This window comes from Rousettus aegyptiacus, unplaced genomic scaffold (genome assembly GCF_014176215.1).
Source record: "Rousettus aegyptiacus isolate mRouAeg1 unplaced genomic scaffold, mRouAeg1.p scaffold_m13_p_15, whole genome shotgun sequence".
NCBI classification, from domain to species: Eukaryota; Metazoa; Chordata; class Mammalia; order Chiroptera; family Pteropodidae; genus Rousettus; species Rousettus aegyptiacus.
In genome coordinates, this window is record NW_023416290.1 from 32,253,502 (window position 1) to 32,276,276 (window position 22,775).

Here is a 22,775-nt window from a genome sequence, read left to right on the forward strand (position 1 = left end):
GTTATATCAATCAGCCTATGGTAAAATTGGTTTTGTTTTACATAGTTTTGCTTAAAGTCACAGTTCCAGAGAACCTATCGAGAAGTTAAGTGATGATTTACTGTATATGATTAGTTATGGAAAACTCATAAACATTAAAAAAAAAGTCCTTAAAATATGTCTGTAACTAGTTTATTGAGTAGTCGAATCTCTGTGTACCTATTATATAAATTTAAAAGTTTCATTTTCTCAAGCTTTTCACACCAAAAAGGAAAAATAAATGTTACCTTCGGATACATTTTAGGAATAACTTTTGTTATGAATATGGCTGACAGCCATCGGGTATGCTATTAAAGATAAAAAATGATGGAGAGAAAAATAAGTTTCCTTTTCTTCCAATCACACTTTTTCAGCTGTGTTACAGCAAACTTCCTTGACATATGCCTTAAGGAATCTTGGGCAGATCTCTCTGATTTCTCATCATTTTTAGTTATTAAAAGTTCAGACCAACTATGAGTTTCAATCTCATTCTAAATATAGACCTTGTCCCACACAGAGAGACCAAGAGACTCAGAAGGGTTACGTCTGTACCCAGACCCTTCACCCCATCTATTTCAATGTTTAGCTCTTCTGGTATAGGAGCTGGGAAGGACACAGCATCTTTTCATGAGAACGACTACTTGTTACTGAGGGCGGTTTCTCTGGTTTTGCTCTGGTTTCGCTGACTGCTCATGCTTTATGCACAGAAGGGATGTGTGGATTTCCTCAAGTGGTGGCTGGTAAGTCCTGTGCTCACCCGCCTTGGAGAGGGGCTGACCTCTGGGTGGGGCTTGTCTCCTCTGACCTGGAAGATCCTTGGCATCATTATGACTTCTGATCTTTTTTAGGGTCATAGAAATCATTGAGGTTCTTCCTCTCCATTCACCAGGGGCCACCAGGACCCAAGGAACAGGAGAGATCCTCTGGTCTCTTCCTGCCCAGCATATAACACTATGGTCCTTAGTTACCCTGCAAGTCTTGGCTCTATCTACAGAGTTCTTTGGAAGAGAAGCAGAAATCTTCTGTGTCTATGTTAATATACCCTCCAGACTCCCAACAACTAAGCTCTGTTCTAGTGACATATCTAGGGTTTGAAAGTTCAACCAGTTTAGCAGATAGCTGGCTGGGATACTAGACACCAGTTTCCCTTCCCTGCCAACCTGAGTGGCTCTCTGGAAGCCCATCCCGGAAAGGGGAGGCCCTTTCTGACTTTAAGCACAGCAACTTTTGTAAATAGCTATACCTCCAGTCCTAGAACACTGCCTGGAACATAGTAGGTACCTAATAAACATTTAACAAATGAATAAAAAATGGTGGGGGGTCTTAGTAAATCCTGGAGGGAACTGTCCGGCCTTGATTGCTGGTGGCTCTCTTTAGAATATGTGGTACTTAACGCCTGCTGTTTTCAGCCATGGACTCCCGTGCCAATGTGCAGCAATAGGAAAAGTCCCTTTCAGCATTGTTGTATATTACCTGTTAATCCTCCCGAAAAGTGTGTGTGTGTGTGTGTGTGTGGTATCAAGGAGGTACATTTGCAACTGGAGTAGAGCAAAAAGGCATCTGGGAAAATCAGGGTATTACTCAGCACATTGCATTTATTTCACTACAAGATACTCCCATGCTCCATTACATGTTTATTCAGCATGTCTCATAATACATTTATTTTGATCTTGACTCATTCTTTTCTTTAAAAAATGCTTCTGTCAGGAGCCGGCTGAGCTCCCAATAGCCAAAGCTGGAACAATCAGAGCAATAAAAGAAAGAAGTATTGCATTATTACCCAAAGTATAAAATAAATATCCATAGTTCATACTGATGTAAATAAATGATTAAATAAAGAAACAAAGGGGGAAGAAGGGATCAATATCCCATGCAGAATTACAATATATTATTTAGGTGTCCTCCCCCAGGGAGGTAAAGCATAACTCCCTACTCAAATGCGGATATGACTTCCTTCCAAAGAGTCCGGTATGGAAAGGGGAAAAATTTTAAAGAATGATATTCAAATGGAGAAACCTGATAAACACAGTGTCGGCCAAGCAATGAGGATTAGCATCAGTAGTGACAGGTCATACTGGTGGTGTACACACTGGGTATGATGTGATGAAAAGAACACCTCACCATGCTGGTCTTCCTCCTCAAACACACAAGCCTGAAGAAAGCATCAGAGAAATCCCAACTGAGGATCACACTACAAAACACCTAGCCAGTACTCCTCGAAACTGTCAGAATCATCAAGAACAAGAGAAGTCTGAGAAACTGCCAGTCAAGAGGAGTCCAAGGAGACACAATAATTAAAGTAACAGGATATCCCAGTAAAAACTAAGGAAATCAGAATAAAATATGGACTTTGGGTTATAACAATGCATCTTAATTGGTAATTATGTGAATGTGCCATCTAGTAGAATGTTAACAATGAGGGGAAACTGGGTGTGAGGTATATGGAAGCTCTCTGTACTGTATTTGCAACTGTTCTGTCAATCGAAAACTGCTCTAAAATAAAAAATTTATTTAAAAAAAATGGCTCCTGTCAAAATATTCTTCAAGATGATAATTTTGTAGTTTACTCCTTTGGCAAACATGTAAGGAACGAAGTGCCCTGGGAGGGCGTATTCCTTCCTAATATCACTGAGTACAGCCATTTGTATAATTTTCTACCGTAGCGATATATCATAATATATATTCTGAAAATTTATATTATGACTACGTAATTATCACAAAATCACAAAACTTACTTTGCAAAATCTATAAAAAGAGTTTTAAAATAAAATAATTAGAGGTCAGCTAAAAACTATAAATCATGAAACTCATAATATTTTTAATAGTGAAGCAATAGCTACAAATAAACAGGATTCCAAGTACTTTAGTTTTAAGGCATATAAATCTGTAATTTTTTTAAAATACCAAAGAATAAGAATTATGGTCTGATAGCTATTTACAAAACAATATGAACTCAAAATATGGCAAAAAAAATTCTTTAAAAACTTAGAGCAAAAATAAATTTTGAAGTTCTTCATCTTTACTTACCACATGCACCTTAGAAAATAAAATTTACCAGAAAGAAAGCATTTTAACATCCTCAATTTCAGAATGGCATGAATTGTGGCTGAAACAGTATTTTTAAATTTCCAAATATTAACTGACAAATGCATAAATTCAATTAAAATCCCATGAAAAGATTCAGGAATTTAAAAGGATGGGGGAACAACAACAACAAGAAGAATAGGAGGGTTCCTATGAAAATGTTCAAAAAATCAAATCCCTGCCTACATTAGGATTTCGTTAACTAATGTCCCCATAATACAAATAAATAAAGTCTTGTGCAAACTTAAATGCAAAAGAAACTGAGTAAAACTGAAGCAGACAGCTTCTGTCCTTGTCCTTTCGTTAATAATTGTTTTAAAATATGTTCATAAATGCTATTAACCTAAGGTAAAAGAAAAGAGAAAATAAGAACATAAAACTGGCTAATTATTAACTTAAATGTCTCAGGGGAGGCATCAATTTTCACATGTAAATGGTTCAAACTCTCTGGTTTGGGGAGAGGACAACTGTGTCTGTGGGTTATGTCATCATTTTAGATTAAACAACCAATATGTATTAATCAATGAAAATAAAGACGAGAAAGTAATATGCTAGTGTCATTTGCAAACAAACGAGCCTAGAGTAAAAAATTTATTACAAACTAAAATTTTCACACTTAGTAAATGAATGTTCCATAAAGACTTGTTAAAAAAAATCTGAGAATGGCACCAAATTATATTTTTAAAAACTATTTTTGATATCGACTAATTTAATAGAGAACAGGGCATCAAACTTTTATCTATAACACTACCTTGTAAAATGAGTGCATTCCCAATTGTCCCCAGAGCTTCTCAGTGCCGAGGTGGACCAAGTCGCCATCTCTTTGAGGGGCAACAAGGCTTTTGGCACGATCTCCCCGTAAGGCAAACACCTGCTTCCTGTGGGACCTCACTGCCAGTGCAGACATGGAAGCGGAGGCAGAGAACTGAGCCTGGGGAGACTTGACCAAGAGTGGCTAATCTCACTTTGTATCTACTGGGAAGCCAGGAGACTGTAGGCACAAATAGAAACTTGGGGATCAAAACTTGAGCTCTGGTTTAAATAATATACATTAATATGAAGTAGGCTTGCTAGTAATTCTTTACATTTTATTTTTCAGGATGAAATTTCAGCTCACCCTTAAAAAGCCCAATTTTAATAAGATTAAAAGAAAAAAATGCATCTTTAATTACCGCCTAAATGAAAGACATACTATTGGTTTATTTCTTGTGGAAAAGTAACAAAAAGCTATGTGGCTGTTAAATTCAATGTGCTCTTGAAGAATTTTTCATAAGATGGTGTTGGCAAGTGACTGACATTATTCAAAGAGTAGCTATCCACTGGATAATTGTTGTGAAATCATTTTGTATTAACATATAATATTATGCAACTCCCGACCCTGAATAAATGACCTAATAGACCTAGTGACTAGTACCTGGTACCAACAGATGCCAGAATTCTCTAAAGCATTTTTAGATAAGAATATTATGAGTGAAATTTCCTTTGCCTTATTAGAGTCAGTGCAGAGGTGTGATACTGCAAAGGATAAAGTAATTTTGAATAGTGCACGGAATACTACACACAAAGGAATTACCTTCACACTGACTTTCAAACACTACAAGCTGGTCCACACAACACTGCTCATTTCTGGGTTCCCACGATATCCAGCCTATTTTCAGTTAGGAATGTCCACTGCACAACTTCCTGCTGTAGTTCTTTTAACTAAAGCGCATGACCTGTAACTGTCAGGTCCACCCCCCTGCCCTGCTGCCACCAACACACACCACTCTGCCAATCGCCCGAGCTGTGAGAAACAGGCATGGGCCTGAGCCTTATCCTCTCACCAGTGAGCTCCCTGCCTTATCTCTCCTACATGCACCAAAGGGCCTTTGAAGCAGACCGCCCTCACTCACAGACCACTTGACAGTCAGAAGCGCCAGTTGTGCTGGACCATTCTGTCGAAGGAAGAGAGGACTCAAATATTGAGGCAGTTACATATTGTGTTAGCTATCTCCTAATTTTTCAACAACCAGAAATTTTGTTTTCCCTTTAGTCTTTAATGAGTGCCTCCCTGAATTACACCAACTGATAATAAAGAGGGTAGATCTCCTAGGCGGTTTTGCTAGGTTGACAGCCGTGGAAGTTTCCCCATCTTTGTCAAATCTCTGCTCTGAGTATTATACAAAAAAGGAAGATAAAGTTTATTGATTCTTAAGAAGTGGTAGGTTTTTAAACTTGCAGAGTGACCAAATATTGAATAACTTTTAACTAATTTGTAAAATCTCTTCAATTCCACTAAGAAGTTAACTTATAGAATACCTGAGGAACAGCAGCAAAGGTGGAAGCAATTGGATGGAATAAAGTTAATCCTCCTAAATCAACTGAAATGTCACCAAAGTGACTTCTCAAAGAGCAGGGCTCTTCTCAAAAGGGCTAGGGCTGAAGGTAAAAGCTTGACTGGCTTCAGGAGTCTAAAGGTTTATGAAGGACTGGAACAGGCTTCCAACCTGGTCACTGGTCCCTGAGAAGTAAGAAGATGGGCCACTATCAGATCAATGGTATCTAGAACTGAAAAATAGAAGGCCGCCGAGCTCCATGGATATGATCATGGCAGCTCCTGAACTCCTCTCACAGGGGCCAGATTTCTGCCTCTGAGGGAGGGCTGGGTCGCTGGCTATCCAGCACCCTCTGGTGGCCAGATTTGGCACCAAAGATTTTCTGCCTTTTAAGAACAGAGACCTACCTACTCTTCTTTTTCTTTCTTCTCTCCCTCCCTTCTCCTTTCTTTTTCTTCTTCCTCTCCTCTCCTCTCTCTCTCCCTTCCCTTCTTCCCTTCCTTTCTTTTTATCTTTCTTTCTTTCTTTTTTTTTAAGCACAGTATATTTCAAAACCCTTTTTTAGACAAGGAAGGAATCACTGCTAGTACTGCTGGGCTATGGGTAGGTGAGAAATTATTAGGTATAAATTTGGCACCCTCAAAAGTAAACTATTATAATGATTTGAAGAGAGAAGCTGTTCCTATAAATGTGTTTAAAATCACATGGGTGAAGCTACTTAAATGAAAAGATCTGGTCAGCACTTAGCTATTTAAAATTTAGTTCTTTTTTTTTTTTAATTAAGTTTTTTGGGGTAATATTGGTTAATACAATTATATAATTTTCAGGTGTACATTATAATTTAACATCTGTATATTCTATTGTGTGTTTACCACCCAAAGTCCAGTTTCCTTCAGCTACCATATATTTGATCCCCTTTACCCACTTCGCCCTTCCCCTACTCCCCTATATTTGGCCTCCTTTACCCCGTCTACCTCCCCCCTCCTACTCCACCCCCTACCCTCTGGTAACTACTAGTCTATAGTCCATGTCCATTAGTCTCTGTTTGTCCTGTTCCTTTGTTGATTTTAGGTTTATATCCCACATATAAGTGATATCATGTGATTTTCAACCTTTTCTGTCTCGCTCATTTCGCTTAGCATGATTATCTCGAGGTCCGTCCATGTTGTTGCAAATGGCTGTATTTCATCTCTTCTTATGGCTGAGTAATAAATATTCCATTGTATATTTGTACCACAGCTTCTTTATCCAATCATCTACTGTAAGACACTTTGGTTGCTTCCATGTCCTGTCCACTGTGAACAATGCTGCTATGAACATCAGTGTGCAAATATCTTTTAGGATATGAGTTTTCAAGTCTTTGGGGTAAATACCCAGTAGAGGGATTGCTGGATCATATGGTAGATCAATTCTTATTTTTTTGCAGAACTTCCATAATGCTTTCCATAGAGGCTGTACCAATTCCCACCAGCAGTGTATGAGGGTTCCTTTTTCTCCGCTTCCTCTCCAACATTTGTTATTACTTGTCCTGTTGATTATGCCTATTCGAACAGCTGTGAGATGGTATCTTATTGTGGTTTTGATTTGCATTTCCCTAATGCTAGTGATGTTGAGCACATTTTCATATGTTTATTGGCCATTTGTATGTCTTCTAGGGAGAAGTGTCTGTTCAGACCCTCTGACCATTTTTTGATTGGATCTTTTTTTGCTGTTATTGAGTTTTATGAGTTTTTTGTACATTTTGAATATTATCGGAGGTGTTGCTTGCAAATATACTTTCCCATTCAGATGGTTGTCTCTTTACTTTGCTGACAATTTCTTTTGCTGAGCAGAAGCCTTTTAGTATGATGTAGTCCCATTCACTTATATTTGCTTTTACTTCCCTTGACTCTGAGGTCAAAATTCATAAAATCCTCTTTAAGTCCACGGTCCTGGAGTTTCATTCCTATGTTTTCTTCTATGCATTTTGTTTCAGGTTTATATTTAGGTCCTTTATCCATTTTGAGTTAATTTTGGTGTGTGGTGATAGACAACAGTCTAGTTTCATTCTTTTGTAGGTGACTTTCCAGTTTTTCCAGTGCCATTTATTGAAGAGGCTTTCCTTTCTCCACTGTATGTTTTTTGCTTTTTTTTGTTGAAAATTATTTGCCCATATAAACATGGGTTTACTTCTGGACTCTTGATTCTGTTCCATTGGTCCATGTGTCTGTTTTGCTGCCAATACCATGCGGTTTTGATTACTGTCGCTTTGTAGTATAATCTGAAGTCGGGCAGAGTGATGCCTCCAGCCTCGTTCTTTTTTCTCAGGATGGCTTTGGTAATTCGGGGTCTTTTGTGCTTCCATACAAATCTAATAACATTTTGTTCTATTTCTTTAAAAAATGCTGATGAGATTTTTTGGGGGGATTGCATTAAGTCCATATAATCTTCAGGTAATAAGATCATTTTAACTATGTTGATTCTTCCAATACAAGAACATGGAACATCTTTCCATTTCTTTGTATTTTCTTCGGTTTCTTTTAATAGGGTCTTGTAGTTTTCATTATATAGGTCCTTGTTTCATTAGATTTATTCCTAGGTATTTTGTTGTTGCTGTTATTGCAATTGCAAAAGGAATTATTTTTTCCACTTCTTTTTCTGACATTGCATTATTAGAGTATAGGAAAGCTATGAATTTTTGAACATTGATTTTGTATCCAGAGACTTTACCGTATTTGCTTATTGTTTCTAGTAGTGTTCTTGTGTAGTCTTTAGGGTTTTCTATATAGAGAATCATATCATCTGCAAATAGTGACGGTTCGACTTCTTCGTTTCCTATTTGGATGCCTTTTATATCTTTCTCTTGTCTGACTGCACTTGTTAGGACCTCCAATGTTATATTGAATAACAGTGATGATAGTGGATAGCCTTGCTTTGTCCCTGATCTTTGAGGAAAGGTTTTTAGTTTTTCACCATGAAGTAAGATGTTGGCTGAGGGTTTGCCATATACGGCCTATATTATGTTAAGGTTCTTTCCTTCTAGAGCTATTTTGTTAAGTGTTTTTATCGTAAATGGATGCTGTATCTTGTCGAAGGCTTTTTCTGCACCTACTGATATAATCATATGATTCTTATTTTTCAATTTGTTTATGTGGTATATCACATTCATCGATTTGTATATACTGAACCATTTCTGTGCTTTTGGGATGATGCCTATTTGACCGTGGTGTATAATCTTTTAAATATATTGCTGTATTTAGTTCACTAGTATTTTATTTAGGATTTTTGTATCTGTGTTCATGGTTTGTAGTTTTCTTTTTTTGTATTATCTTTACCAGGTTTTGGTATCAGGGTAATATTGGCTTCATAAAATGAATTGGGAAGTATTGCCTCCTCTTTGATTTTTTGGAAGAGTTTGAGGAGAATAGGTATTAAGTCTTCTTTGAATGTTTGTTAGAATTCACTCGTGAAGCCATCTGGTCCTAGAATTTTACTTTTTGGTAGGTTTTTGATGATTGTTTCAATTTCTATACTGCTGATCGGTCTATTTAGATTTTCCAGTTCTTGATTTAGTCTAGGAAGGTTGCATTTTTTCAGGTACTGATCCATTTCTTCTAGGTTATTAAATTTGCAGTTACATACTTTTTCATAGTATTCTTGTATGATCCTTTGTATTTCTGCAATATCAATCATAATTTCCCCTCTTTCATCCTTGATTTTGTTTGTGCCCTTTCTCATTTTTCTTTAGTGAGTCTAGCCAGGGGTTTGTCAATTTTATTAACCTTCTCAAAGAACCAGTTCTTTGTTGCATTTCTTTTTTTTTTTTTTTTTTTTTGTGTTTGTTTTCAATTTTATTCGTTTCTGCTCTCATTTTGATTATTTCTTTCCTTCTGCTGACTTTAGGCTTTATTTGTAAAATTTAGTTCTTTGCGGCTCTTACTTTAAATATTCTTTTATATATGGATTCATGTTGCTGTATATTTCATGGACATCATGGCTAACATGTATTGATTGAGTGCTTGGCACTGGCAGACGCTATACTGTTATCTCATTTAATTACCACCATTTTTCTGAGCTTAAATTTTCAGAGGCACCAAGAGTTTAAACTTATTCAAGACATTCAGCTACTAAAAGTTGTGGCCAGGATTTGAATCCAAGCCAACTTAATTTCAGATCTGGCACTTTTAAACGTATAAATAGAGATATATAATTTATCACCCCTAATAATTTTTTTCCCCTAAAATGGAGGGTTTATTAAAGATTTTAAATTAGACTTAGATTAGCGCAGAGACTTGCAGGTTAATGATGCTTAAAAACTATACAATGCCAGCTAAGTGTTCATTTCCTAAAATGTTTATTCACATAACCTCTACAGTGTTAATCAGCTATGAAAGACAGATAATATTTTTCAAAATCATAATATATTTTAAAATACTTTACAATTTACGAAGCATGTTTATATACATTATATCAGGTGGACCGCATATGAACTCTGTGAAATGAGACAGATAATTCTGTAAATAGGCATATTCTTACTTTACGGATAAGATTAATGAGGTTTAGAATGATTAAGTAACTTCCTTAAGCAGTAAAATTTCGTAAAAACCTAAGATGTCCCAAATGACTGAATATGCAATAAATTAGCCTGTCTATAATCTTTATCCTCTGTTATACAGAAAATAAAACAGAATTTTCATGATAACCCAAAAGAAACTTATACTTATGCTAGAAAATTTGGTTTCGCTTTATTTCCGCATTACCTACAATAAATAATTCAACAGTAATTACTATTGATGAATGAGCAAAAATCCACATAAAAAAGGAAATAAAAATGAGAATGCAAAAGGCCATAGAAAGCAAAATAATTGGTATGAGTCATAAAATCCACACTGAGTTGGGAGCAAAATGGCCCCCAAATTATGGGGTTAAGATGAATGATTACACCAAGTACTTAGCATTTTAAAATTCTTTAATTTTTTAAAGTGCCTTCATAAATTTGTTACTTTTCACAACTCCTAAGAGATAACTGAGAGGAATAATAGCCTTTACATGGCAGATTAAGAACATTTCAAAAGTACTCTGAATTAAGTCATTACTTTTGTTTGCAAGAAAACAGGCTGTGATTTTAACTACAAGACAAAGCCCCAAATTCTTTCTGAATATAAAGCAATGCAGTTTAGGAACATACCCACGACATCCATCTTCCACGCTAACTGTCAAATAGACACTCATGTCTCCCTCCAATCCAAGGTCAGATCGCCCTGGAGTAGTCTCAGACACCTAACTACATGGTTCGTTTCCTTCTCTTATGTACCTTCACATTCTCTTACACTTAGTGTTCAGCATCCACGCTGAAATACTTTTACATCTCCTATCTCAAACAAACCAAGAAAAACAAACCCTGCCTTCACTTCCACCTACCCCTCCAGTTGTCACAATTTCATTCTCTTCTCCTCTTGAATGTCAAACTCATCAGAAATAAACAGAAAACATCTCAATTTTCTAAACTGGTAATCACACTTCAACTCACTTCAGACTGCTTCTGTTCCCGTCATTCTCTTGTCGAGTCACCAAAGTCAAGTGAATTCTTTTTAGTCTACATCGTATTTGACCCCTCAAGCTGCACTTTATACTTTGTCCACTCCTTCCTTCTTATTCTTCAGATCAAAGCACTTTGTGGATGCCTAACAAATGCTTATTCAAGACAAAAATAAGCATAAACATATCCCCATTGTCTGAAAGCTATTCCTAGCCTTATAAATCTCTAAAAATGCCTTTTTTTTTTTTTTTTTTGGTCTACAGTTCATCTAGATTCTGTTTAATTTTAGGGTGGAATTTTGTCTTGGCTGGACACTGAAAAGCTTGAATTCTTAAGAATCAGTGTGTAATTTTTTTTTAAGGGCCGGCTATCAAGGACAAAATAGTACATATTACTATGTTAGTAATATCTTCAAATACTAGATATTAATGAAGGATAGCTCATCATTATCCAGTCTGTGAACCATCAATAATAAATAATAAAAGCCATCTTAAGTTTCAAAAACCAACATGGAAGATTCTGTTTATTAATTTATCAGTATTTATGGCATAAAGGAAAACAATTTAATATTAAAGATGTTACTGTGATGTTTACTGAAAGCAGAGTTCATCTGTACATCCACATTCAACAATCTAAAATATCTTAATCATGTATTAGTTAACACAATTCTCAAGCCTTATTAGGAACCTCAATTAAAATGGTTGACATCTTAACGTTAGGTAGAGGCCAGAAGGTTGGTAGGCTCTCTGGTCCATGTGCCTGAAAGGCCTGTGCTTAAATATAAGTATAACCTTGGTCCAAAGCACCTCAAACTGGGGCCAGAAGAGAAGGCAGAATAAATGTAGAACACTCATTTGTATAGAAAAATGACAGAAGAGACTGTGGTAGCAGAGATGGTCTATCTCAGCTTTCCTCAAAAGCCTTTCCTTTCTCAAGCACAATGAAAACAAGCTTTAGAGCTGACTGCAATAGGTTTTTTACTAGACTGTTTCGAAGGCTGCCATTTTTTTGAAAGTAAAAAGTCAAATTATTAGAAACAATCCACAATAAGATTAAATATGATTTGTTAAAGAACAGACTCCGTGTAATATAACAAAAATGAGGTCTGAACAGTAACATCATGCATTTGAAATATTTAAAAATAAAAACAGACAAATCTCTTAAGGAGGTCTTTTAAAATATCATCTGATACCAACACTATGATAAAACTCAGCATCAAGTTTAAAGAAGTGAAACAAAATACTGCTACCATCCCCCTCCCTGTTGGGCTAAAACTTTAAGAATTCTGTAAACACCAAATTTTCTGTAAACACCCCTTTTTATGTTTTGCCAAATTCAAAACAATGTTAGTTGTTCCCATAGAATTTCTTGCTATTTGTGCCACCCCTAAGTGGCACCATATAAGTGCTCTGATTGCACTGGTATTGGGTCAAGATTAAGCACCGTGAACAGAGGATAATGATGTTCTAGTTCACTTTGAGCTGAACCACCTAGGTCTGTAAGGACCATTACACTTACGCTGCTTTTCATGGCACAGGCAGGTACACTGGGCAGAGAAACATCAAGGTTTGACAATTAATCCAACATGTACTTAATGTAAGTTAAAGTTTTTATTAAAATCACTGGGGCAGAAAAGTTTTATGTTCTACATGTATTCAACATAATAATGCCCTGTGATTTTTCCAGATCATTTATCAAAACCTGAGGTATGGGGGGAAGGTGAGAATCCTGCAGTGATTTTGTGGGCAGGCATGAAGACTTGGGAGCACCTTAGTCCAATGCAGAGAGTTTTATTATCCCAAAAACTCTAACACTGGGCAGATTTGGGATTATACTGATTAGGTGGTGAAAGGTCCATGGTAATTATCAGGACTAATCAGAATTGTAAAGGGCAATGACATGAGGTCACTGTAATAAAGCTATACTTTATATTTATCAGCGGTCTTAAATGGCTATGAGTGAATGTTCTGACTATGTGGCCTCCTTAGGACTAACTAGGATTTTCATTCCAATAGAAAAGAGGACAAAATTGATTCCAGGTGGGAACAATGTTGCACCCTCCCCACCTTTTTAAAGCTGAGAACTGACAATCATGTTACCAGCAAATAAAAAAGGCAAATGCATGAACAGATTTTAGTGTTACAATAAAAAACTTATTCCCCCTCCTGCAAAAATCAACTTGGCATTTTTTAATGACATGAATAATAGATACTGAGGCAAGTGATAATTATTCATAATTGATTTCATTTCAAAAATGATCATAGCCAAGATTATTTTTATAGTCAATATAAAAATTTTCCAAGTGTTCTAATATCTTTAAACTTTATCACTGTTGATGATGTCCCCTACCACCACATACATATCCTTTAAAAGACACATCCTAACTCCAGTTCCCTAGCAGCCCAAGTGCACCCTCAATGCCCATGACTAAAGGGCTGAGGATTCTGGTACTCCTCCGGGACTCCTTTTCCCTCACGGATCCCTCCCCAAGAGTCTATCAGCAGTTCATTCAGCTACATCTCATACCTATTTTCCACCAGAAAGAACCACCCCTGCAGCTCAGACTGCTGGACAGGCATGGGAAAACAGAAATTCTGAGGCACAAAGTTCCAACGGCTACCTTAGTAAGATCATTACACCAGAGAAAGTGGCCCTACTGAAGGACAGAAAGAAGCAGAGAAGGGAAAGGGCACAGAGAAAGGCTCTAGGAGTTTGTTCCAGGGTTTCTCCACCTTGGCAACGATGACATTTTGAGCTGGAAGTTCTTTGTGATGGACGGCTGTCCTGTGCACTGTAGAGGTTTAGCAGCAACCCTGGCTTTTACTCACTAGAGGTCTGTAGCTGTACCCCAGTTGTAAGGACCAAAAATGTCTCCAGACATGACCAAACTGTCTCTGGAGGGCAAAATCATCCCTGGCTAAGAACTACTGGTCTACTCTGAGCGTCTGGGCAGAGAGAGATAGAGGAAGAAAATTAAAGAGAGGAAAGAATTTGAATTGACTCTTGGACCATGTGTGAAAGAAGCTAATCGCTCTCGGTAACATGCTCCTTTCTCTCTAAACATTACTCAATTTAATAGAGTGATCGCAAGGACAGGGGTACTAGAGGTCAGAGGAAGTGAGAGAAATTTGTGAGGAAGAATTCCATCCTCTAAAAAGCACGCAAACTCTTTTACTTAAGGCTCTGGCTTATAAAGCCCATCAGTAAGCAGAACATTGAGATTTGAGAGTGGGGTGAGGAAGGGGTGAGGAGCTGAGGGGTGGAGAAGGGTTTACCATAGTAGCACTAAGCCGAAGGCAGGTCGGACTTGCCTTCTGAGCAGAGAGGAAAGAACTGAAACAGAAAGGGTCGCAGTGCAGCTTCTCTGCACACTTTTTCAGTCCAATGACTGCGGTTCTCACTGAGGAAGCAGGCAGAACCTAGAAAGAGCCTTACTGCTCCCCAATTTATTCCGGAGGGACTTCAGATGACCAAAACCAACCTTAGGAAAGCAAAAGGACATTTTCTGCCTATTTATCAAGTTGTATGACTTAGAGAAAACTATCTGAGTTCATTCAGCTTTTGACCTCTCAAACAAAACGGGATACTACAACTTATTTCACAGGGTTGTTCTGAAGATTACATACAATCACAGATATTAAAAACCCAGCGCAAAGATGGGCACAGCTGGCTACTGCCCTCCTGCCTCCCTTTCTTTTTAAACCCTCCCTTTCACCTCTCAGCGTCTACACACACCCACATCTGTGCCCACCTCCACTAACAGAGCTTTCCTCTATCTGCCCTTATACATTATATTTCCCAGCTTCTGTCATCACCTTGTTCTGGGATTTTCCTCTCCCCCGATGTTCCTGATGAAGTGGCAGTGGTACTTGCTGCTAACTAAATGCACCTAAATCCTTTCATCTCTAGTGACAGAAGAGTGCATGTCAGAGTAGCAATGGGGAGAATGCAGAACAAAGGATGCCAGTTGTGAGGATGACAAACTTCATCTATTTCACTGTTTTACCCTTGGCAGCTCTGATGGACTCCATTTGGGTGAAGACATGAAGAAATTCCTTTCTGTGTGATACTGTGAGTATATAGTTTAGCAGGAAACCTGAGAGGCTGTTAAAGGATTAAAAAGCAGATCAGGAGTTCAGCTTTTGGTATGGCAGAGTAATGTCCTAACAGACTAACTCCTTCACAGATACCAACCTTAAACTGTGAACAAAAAACAAAAAATAACTACTAGAGGCTCTGAAAAGTAAACAAAAACATTTTTCTCTTCTACAGTAAACATTTACAATATCTGGGATGTAATCCAAAATTACTTGACATATCAAGATTCAGAAAAATGTGATCCACTCTCAAAGGAAAACAAAATCAACAGAGACCAACTTTGATTAAGACCCACATAAAGAAATTGACAGGACTTTAAAGCAGCTATAATTATACTCAGTGAGGTAAGGGAAAATATGCTCTTAATACATAAATAAATAATTAATTAAAATGGAAACTCTCAGCAAATAAATGGAAACTACAGCAAAAACAAACAAACAAACAAACAAACAAAAACAAACAGAAGTGATAAACCTGAAAAATTCAAGATCTGAATTAAGTTCACTGGCTATGCTAAGCAGCTGAACGGAGATGACAGTAGCAGAATGGAGATGACTGAAGCTCTATGGGAAAAGAGCAAGAGAAATGATCTAATCTGAAAGAGAAAAAAGATTGGAGAAAAAATGAATAGAGAGCTTCAGGAATCTTTGGGATAATACTAAAAGGTTGAACAGGAATGTTATATTTGGAGTCCCCCCACCACCTGCCCGGAAAAAAATTTGAAGAAACAATAACCAAGTACATTACCAAATTTGGTAACAAGATGTAAATTTATAGGATCAAAAAGTTCATAAACTATAAAGAGGATTAAAAATAACATCAATCACAAAAATGTATGCCTAGGTTTGCTGAAAACCTAAAGGAAAGAAGAAATCTTGAAAACAGAAAAATGACATAACAGTATGATCATCACAGATTTCTCTTGAGGAAATACAGAGACTAGAAGACAGCGGAATAACATTTTTAATGTTTTTTTGGGAGGGAGGGCGGGGAGAAGCATAATTCATTTTAAATATAAAGGCACAGATAGGTTAAAGTCAAAGGATATAAAAAGATATTGCATGCAAACAGTAAACACAAGAAGGTTGGAGTGGCTATATTAACATCAGGGAGGAAAAAGCACATTACCTGCCTAGTTGACACAATATAATTTCAGTGGGGAAAAAAGGACACTCACCAAGAACAAAAAGCCTCTGCATATGTACCACGGCACTGAATTAACTGTGTCAGATAAACTAGATGACAGGTCACTCTAACAATCTTGACCAGCATATATCATGATTACTGAAGAGACTACCAAGAAAGAAATTCAGGCTTGGCATGTTCTCCGCTACCATCTCCCCACCTGCATGATGAAATCCAACAGAAATAAGTATAACCTACCAAGTCAGAGATTCTCTATTGGGAGAGATTTGGGTTATGGTCTTGCATTACAATTGACTGGGAAAATACACACAAAGCAAATATGGCAAAATGTTAATATTTGTTGAATCTTGGTGGTAAATGTGTGTTGCAGCTTTAAAAAAATTCTTACAATGAAAAAAAGTTCAAGGAAAATTCGCTGAAGGAACTTTATTCAAAATACCCTCCCCCTCTTTCCTCCATATTTTGATAGTCTTGTTGAGGGAGGGAGACGTCAGGGTACCGGCTGTATATTTTGAAAAAAGAACCTCATCAACTACCGCTAGAAAATCCATATAGATAAACAATGTCAAAATTTATATTAAAAAATTTGTCTAGAGATTATAAAGTCTGAGAGTCTTATAAAGTTCTTAAACACCCAGGATAGCTACTTTTCATTCATTCAACAAATATGCCTTGAAAACCTTCTATGTAACAGACGTATTAAGTAGATAAACTAGGAGAAGTCTCAGCCTCCATTCTAGCAAAGAGAGACAATATGCGAAAATATGGAACTGCTTGGTAGTGGATCAACAGGGACAGCACAGCTGAAGCAAAGCGAGTCGAAGGAGTGGCAGGAAACGAGGTCAGAGAGATGGCTGGATGCCAGGACACGAATGGTACCAATGGACTAGAGCAAAGACCTCAGACTTTATTCTGTGATGGAAAGGCCCTGGTGTGTTTTAAGCAGGGGAGTGACAGACTATAAGAGGTAAGAATGGAAGCAGAAAGAACAATCAGGAGATCAACGGGTTGTTGCCAAACATAACCCACCGTGAGTAGAAAATACATAAAGAACTTCTTCTTTTAACTATCCTCTTTCCAAGGCAGGAACATACATAAGGGTGGGTAGTAAAATGTGCAACTACCAATTACTGAGTCTCAGTTACCACGCTCTGTCAGCTGGAATAGGGAGGGGATGTCATCTGGAAGAATTGTTGGTCTGAATACATTTGGTATTTTTTAAATAATGAAGTTTTGATAACGAAGTTTCTCCTGTACTTGTCACCTAGTTCTTCCACACTAAAAAAAGTTAAAGTCATTGAAGTGTAATATTTATTCAGTTGAAGCTAGTTCCACACATTCCTCACACTTCCCTTGAACTAGCATCAAAGATTAACTTAAAACATCACGAAAGAATTCAAATTCAAGGTTTTTCCTGCCTGCCCCATCTAGACACTTTAAAATGAACATAAACATATACCAATGTCAGTTCATCTACAGTATTCACCTTTCCAAGGGGCCCTAAAAGAAAACACTCTGCAGGTGGATTTTTGACATACGAATCTTGCAGATAGAAAAATATAGCATTCTTACAGATCAGTTATATACTTCAAAAAAATTATTGCTCCTTCAATAAAAATAAATCCGAGAGTTGAATTCTAAGAGCAATTAGGGTCAAAACTAAATGTTCTCGAAACAATTTTAAAATGTTATTAAATTTAAAATAAGAATGGCATATTAGAGACAGGTGTTTTTATGAATCCTACAAAGAAGTTATATAAAGATAAAAATAAAACATATGTATAAAATATAACAATTTCTCAATGAGGGCAAGGACTGGCAATGCCAAAAATGGGCAAAGACTCATTTCTGGCATTTAGGTCACTGCATCTCCTTATGAGATGGCCCTTAAGAATTAAGTCTCGACATTTGCTCAGCAGCGACTCAATGACCAATATTCAAACAGTATCCCCTTAGAGACTCTGTGCATGACCTCTAACTGCTTGGTGCCTAACTCTCTACATATGTCAAACAGAGAGAATAATAATTGCTAGCCACCGCTCAGTAATTCTAAAAGATTTAATGAGACAAGGAAGTCAGACCTCCATGGTGAGTAAATTATTCCCTAGGTGGAAGTTATGTTATTTGTGAGGTGCTGTAACTCTCAGGATAATAGAGTATTGTACAAGCATTACAAATAGCTATTTCTTGATTCCCCAAATTGTTTACATTAAGCTTTCAGAATAATGTAGTTGCCAAGTAATGAATGGTCCAATATTTTATTAAAAAGTTTGAATCTGATGCAATGAAACCATCACTCAGATTTTATAACGTTAATAAGAAAGAGAACACCAATCTTTTAGGACAAATGGGTGTAAAGGAATAGACATATAAGGAGGAAGCATTCTACCTGAATCCAGACCTATTAAAATGGCCTGGTACCAGAAATTGTGTTTTTCATCAAGCCAAGTCTGGAGTCCACCAATTTCAGTTTGCCCATGGCAAGGTTAGGATACTACCCTGGCACAACGGATATGAATCTGCTGATGAAATATAATTCAATTCTTAAAGAGAAGTATGGCGCAATATTAACTGACATGATTAGCATAATGCATGTAAAATAAAAGAAGTAACAAACACTTACATTCTGATTACTAAAGTCACAGGCTCTTTAAACAGTTCTCACAGGATGGTCATGCTCTCATAAGTTAAAATGGATAAAACTGATTTTTTACACCAGATTAGCCATACAATATTAATCATATAAAATATTTCCCTAAAAGTCTTGGCACAGAAATAGGCTAATGTGTTCTGTTGTAGAGATTTTTTTCCAAAGTAAATTTAGATCGGAGAAGAAAACTTTAGAAAGCAATCACAAATTTCAGAATCAATAAATTCAAATTGTTTTAAAGGCGGTGAATATATAGGCCTGCCAAATGCTGCAGGAAATTGATGTACAATCTGTCTGGCAGCTGGACCATGTGAAAAAATTTTAGGAACGACCTTAAAATAACCAAGACTCTGAAGCCTCAACAAACCTTGTTTTAGTGAGACCATTTTCCTGGTTCATAAAAAGGATAAGGAAGTAAGGGGTGGGATAACCAACTTAATTAAGGGTGTGGTTAATTATCTTTGGTATCTTTAATTAGTACTTTCATTTGGGCCTGGGCTCAGAAGAAATGGTTTACCACCATCATTAAGACCAGCTGTTTAGTGGTATGGAATGAGGTTATTCAAGAGAACCCAGGGGTGTACTTGAAAACAGGGGTAAGACAACTCCAAAAAACTAAGGTTCTGTTCAGTGAAAATTATTCAGTTTCTGACTACTACCTTTGAAAAGCTGCCTCTACTGATCTGGTATTGAACATTAACAAATTAAATGAAAAGATTTAGTGTTACATGTGCCACCATGGCTCAAAGACATAGTTCACTTTATTGTCTTACAATTTTAAAAAAAGAACCAGGAAACATTTAAATGAAGAAAATAATTAATATTCTAAGAAAACTGGGAGGACATGCCAAACTCTGTCTTTACAAATAGTTTTTGTTTGATACTAAAGTATCAGCACTTTGAGCAGAAGTACTAACATTTTTTTTAATTGTTTATTTAAAAATTATAAATATAGTACATATTTAATTTAAAAATTCAGAAAATTCCAATACAAAAATGTACTAGCAAAAGTCTACTTCTGACTCTCCATTCCTAATCATCCAACTCACCAAGGAAAACTTTGTTGCACACCTTCCCCCAATGCACACGTGTGGGTGTGCGTGTGTGCGCGCACACACACGCACATACTTGCTAAGTTCTTTCACTTTTTTATTCATTCTACAAACCTTTACTGAATGTCTACCATGTTTCAGGTATGGTGTTAGGCCGGGCGTGATAATTACGAAAGGGTTGGGGGGAAGCAACTAATATAGGCAGGGGGGTGCTTTCCTAGAAGAGGTATACTTAAGATTAGTCTTACGAGTAATGAATGGCCCACATTAAATTAGAATATAAAAAATGAAAGATTTTTATACCAATATACATAATTTCATGTTCATGAACTATTTCATCATATTATATTGTTTATTTTTCCAAAGTAAGTATCAAGAAAATAACACTGGAAATAGATTTTCACTAGTGCAATTTATAATGTTTCATCTAAAAAGTACTTCACATAATGGAAAATATAAGATTTAAAATTTTAAGATCCTCTTTTTCATATGTGCATATGTATAACACATAAGTGTATCTACATACACACACTCATATATATAAACTATATTACTATAGCATACAAAATGTTGCAGAACAAAATAAATCTGATCTTTTTTGGTATTCTTGGCAAAAGTAAACCTAGTCATTTATGTAAAAGAATTTTATTTATAAATCCAATGCTTTACTGGCAGACCGGGAGACAATACATATTTAACTAGTCAATCTGAATTTTACATGGAACCATTATTGTTGCCCTGGAAGCCAGATTCATTTTAGTCATCCAAAGTCTCATGGAGTATGTTTTATGGACAAATTATTGTACAAAGCTCAGGAAAATAGCTCAAGGCACAGTCCTTACTCCCAAAAGGTTCCAATGTATCATCAGGGACAAAAATAGTCACAAATAAATATAATAGAAAAGTGGCACATAGAGAAAGAAGTTAATTCTAAGGAGAAATTGGACAATATTTAACAGAAGGGATAGGTTTAATCTGGGTGGAATTTCAACTAGCAAGACAGGAATGAAGGGTATCTAATGGAAAGGCACAAGACAAAGAAGTCAGATGCTGTCATGTATACACAGAGGATAGTGACGTGGCAGGGTGTGCTAGCGTTTTGGAGCACAGTGAAAGGAGTGGAAAATAAGGCTAGAGAAGTAAAGAGGACGGGAATTACATACAAAAAGTTCAGCCTTCACACTACAGGAAGTGAGGGGCCATCAAAGATTTCTCAAAAGAAATGATCTGATCAGATAATATGCATCAGTAGGAATGGAAAAGAAGACACAAATAGGTTGACAGAACAGGGGACTATAACAAAGCTCTAGGGAAGAGGGAATGGAGAGCTGATTAAGGACTATTAGCAGTAGACACTGGAAGACACATTTTGGAGGCAGAATAAAAGAAGGGAAAAAACTTGGGATTCAGAAAATCCTGGATTTAAATTCTGGCTCCTGTACCTACTTGTTTTCTGGCATTGGGCAAGTTTGATTCCTTTAAGTTATAGTTTCTTCAACTACAACACGGGAATAATGCACTTGCCTGTGTGAAAAAACTGTAAGAGAAACATGGGAGTAGATAAATCACATCCACACACTTATTTATTCAACAATATATAATAATACAAATTAGAATAAAATGTAGCTCCTATCTGGTTGGAGGAAAAGATTTATCAACAACTACAATTATAATAATATAATGTACTATACTAGAAGATCAAAAAAGGAATACAAAGAAGAGATATTGTATAAAGACGTTAGAGGTTGTGTCAAAATGGTGAAGAGATTCAAGGAAGTTTTCATAGAGGTGATGTTTGAACTGGGCTATTTTCAGCTTCAATTACCAGGTTCTCCACTTTACCATATATATTTTATTATAAAACCCCTAGGACACTGTGTGCCATTTGAATTTTGGAGGGTGAAAGGAAAGTCAAGAGGAAGTGGTAGAAAAAAGATGGGGTGAAGGAAGGAAGGGGAAAGGAAGAAAGATTAGAGGAATATGAACGAATTTTAGGCAAATATCTGTTCAGGAAATAATATTTGAAAGAAAGCCAGATACTATTTAGATTCCCAGTGTGATACAATGTCAAGGCAGCAAAACTCAAATGAAAGACTCTAATGAGTTCCAGGTGGCAGTTCAGTAGATTTCTTTTTCAGTAGGTGAAGCTGAGTGGAGGTGGCTACTGTCAGTGTCAATGCCTTGTCTGATCAAGTTTTAATTTCAAGCAACAAACATATAGACTTTTGTTTACATTGTTTGCATGTATTTGTCTACTGCTGATAAGAGCCAACATAACCTTTCTTGAAAGAAAGAGCAAAAGATGGTGGCAAAGAAATGAAAGAGAAAAAGATGGTTGTCCTCAATTCTTTCATGTATCAGATAATTTTATCTAACTAACTTATTTAACAAATGTTTACTGAATACTCTATGTAACGCACTGTAGGGGACACAAGAGTGAATATGATACAGATCTTGCCGCCAAGAGTCTCATAAATATTACAAAGTAGAAAGTGAGAAATTCGATGCGAGGTACAGATAAAATACTACACAGCATAAAAGAGGGGGAGATTACTTTGACCTGGGACTATTAAGGATGTGACGCTAGCACTGGGACAGAGGAAATTATGTGATAGTCACTTGACAAACAACTAATGAGTACATAACAGAAAAGCCACTTACCTAAAAGGCAGTGAGACTTTGAGGTGATTTAGTCCAACTCGTTCATTTAATTCAGTAGGAGACAAAGCCCAGAGACTTAAACAGCTAACTCAAGCACATCATAAGCAGAGGTAAAATGAGAACTGATTGCTCCAGGCTGTAAGTCCAGTACTTCCTACTACTTTACTCTGGCTCCTTCAAAGCCCTGAGTCTGAATATTTTGTGATGGACAATCATTATTTTAAAACGTATCC

The 22,775-nt window shown here is 36.6% G+C and overlaps 1 protein-coding gene across 7 annotated transcripts in view; it reads right to left on the reverse strand.

Annotated features, from left to right (window-relative positions):
* STK3 (serine/threonine kinase 3) overlaps positions 1–22,775 on the reverse strand; it is a 275,174-nt gene that overhangs the window by 11,057 nt on the left and 241,342 nt on the right. The window contains exon 12 of one of the 7 annotated variants that reach the window (XM_036232890.1): positions 1,594–2,170. The exons of the other annotated variants lie outside the window; for them this stretch is intronic. Coding sequence (XP_036088783.1) covers positions 2,021–2,170 — 150 coding nt within the window. The 3' untranslated portion in view covers positions 1,594–2,020. Of the gene's footprint in view, positions 1–1,593; positions 2,171–22,775 lie in introns of those variants that run through there. 7 annotated transcript variants of the gene reach the window in all.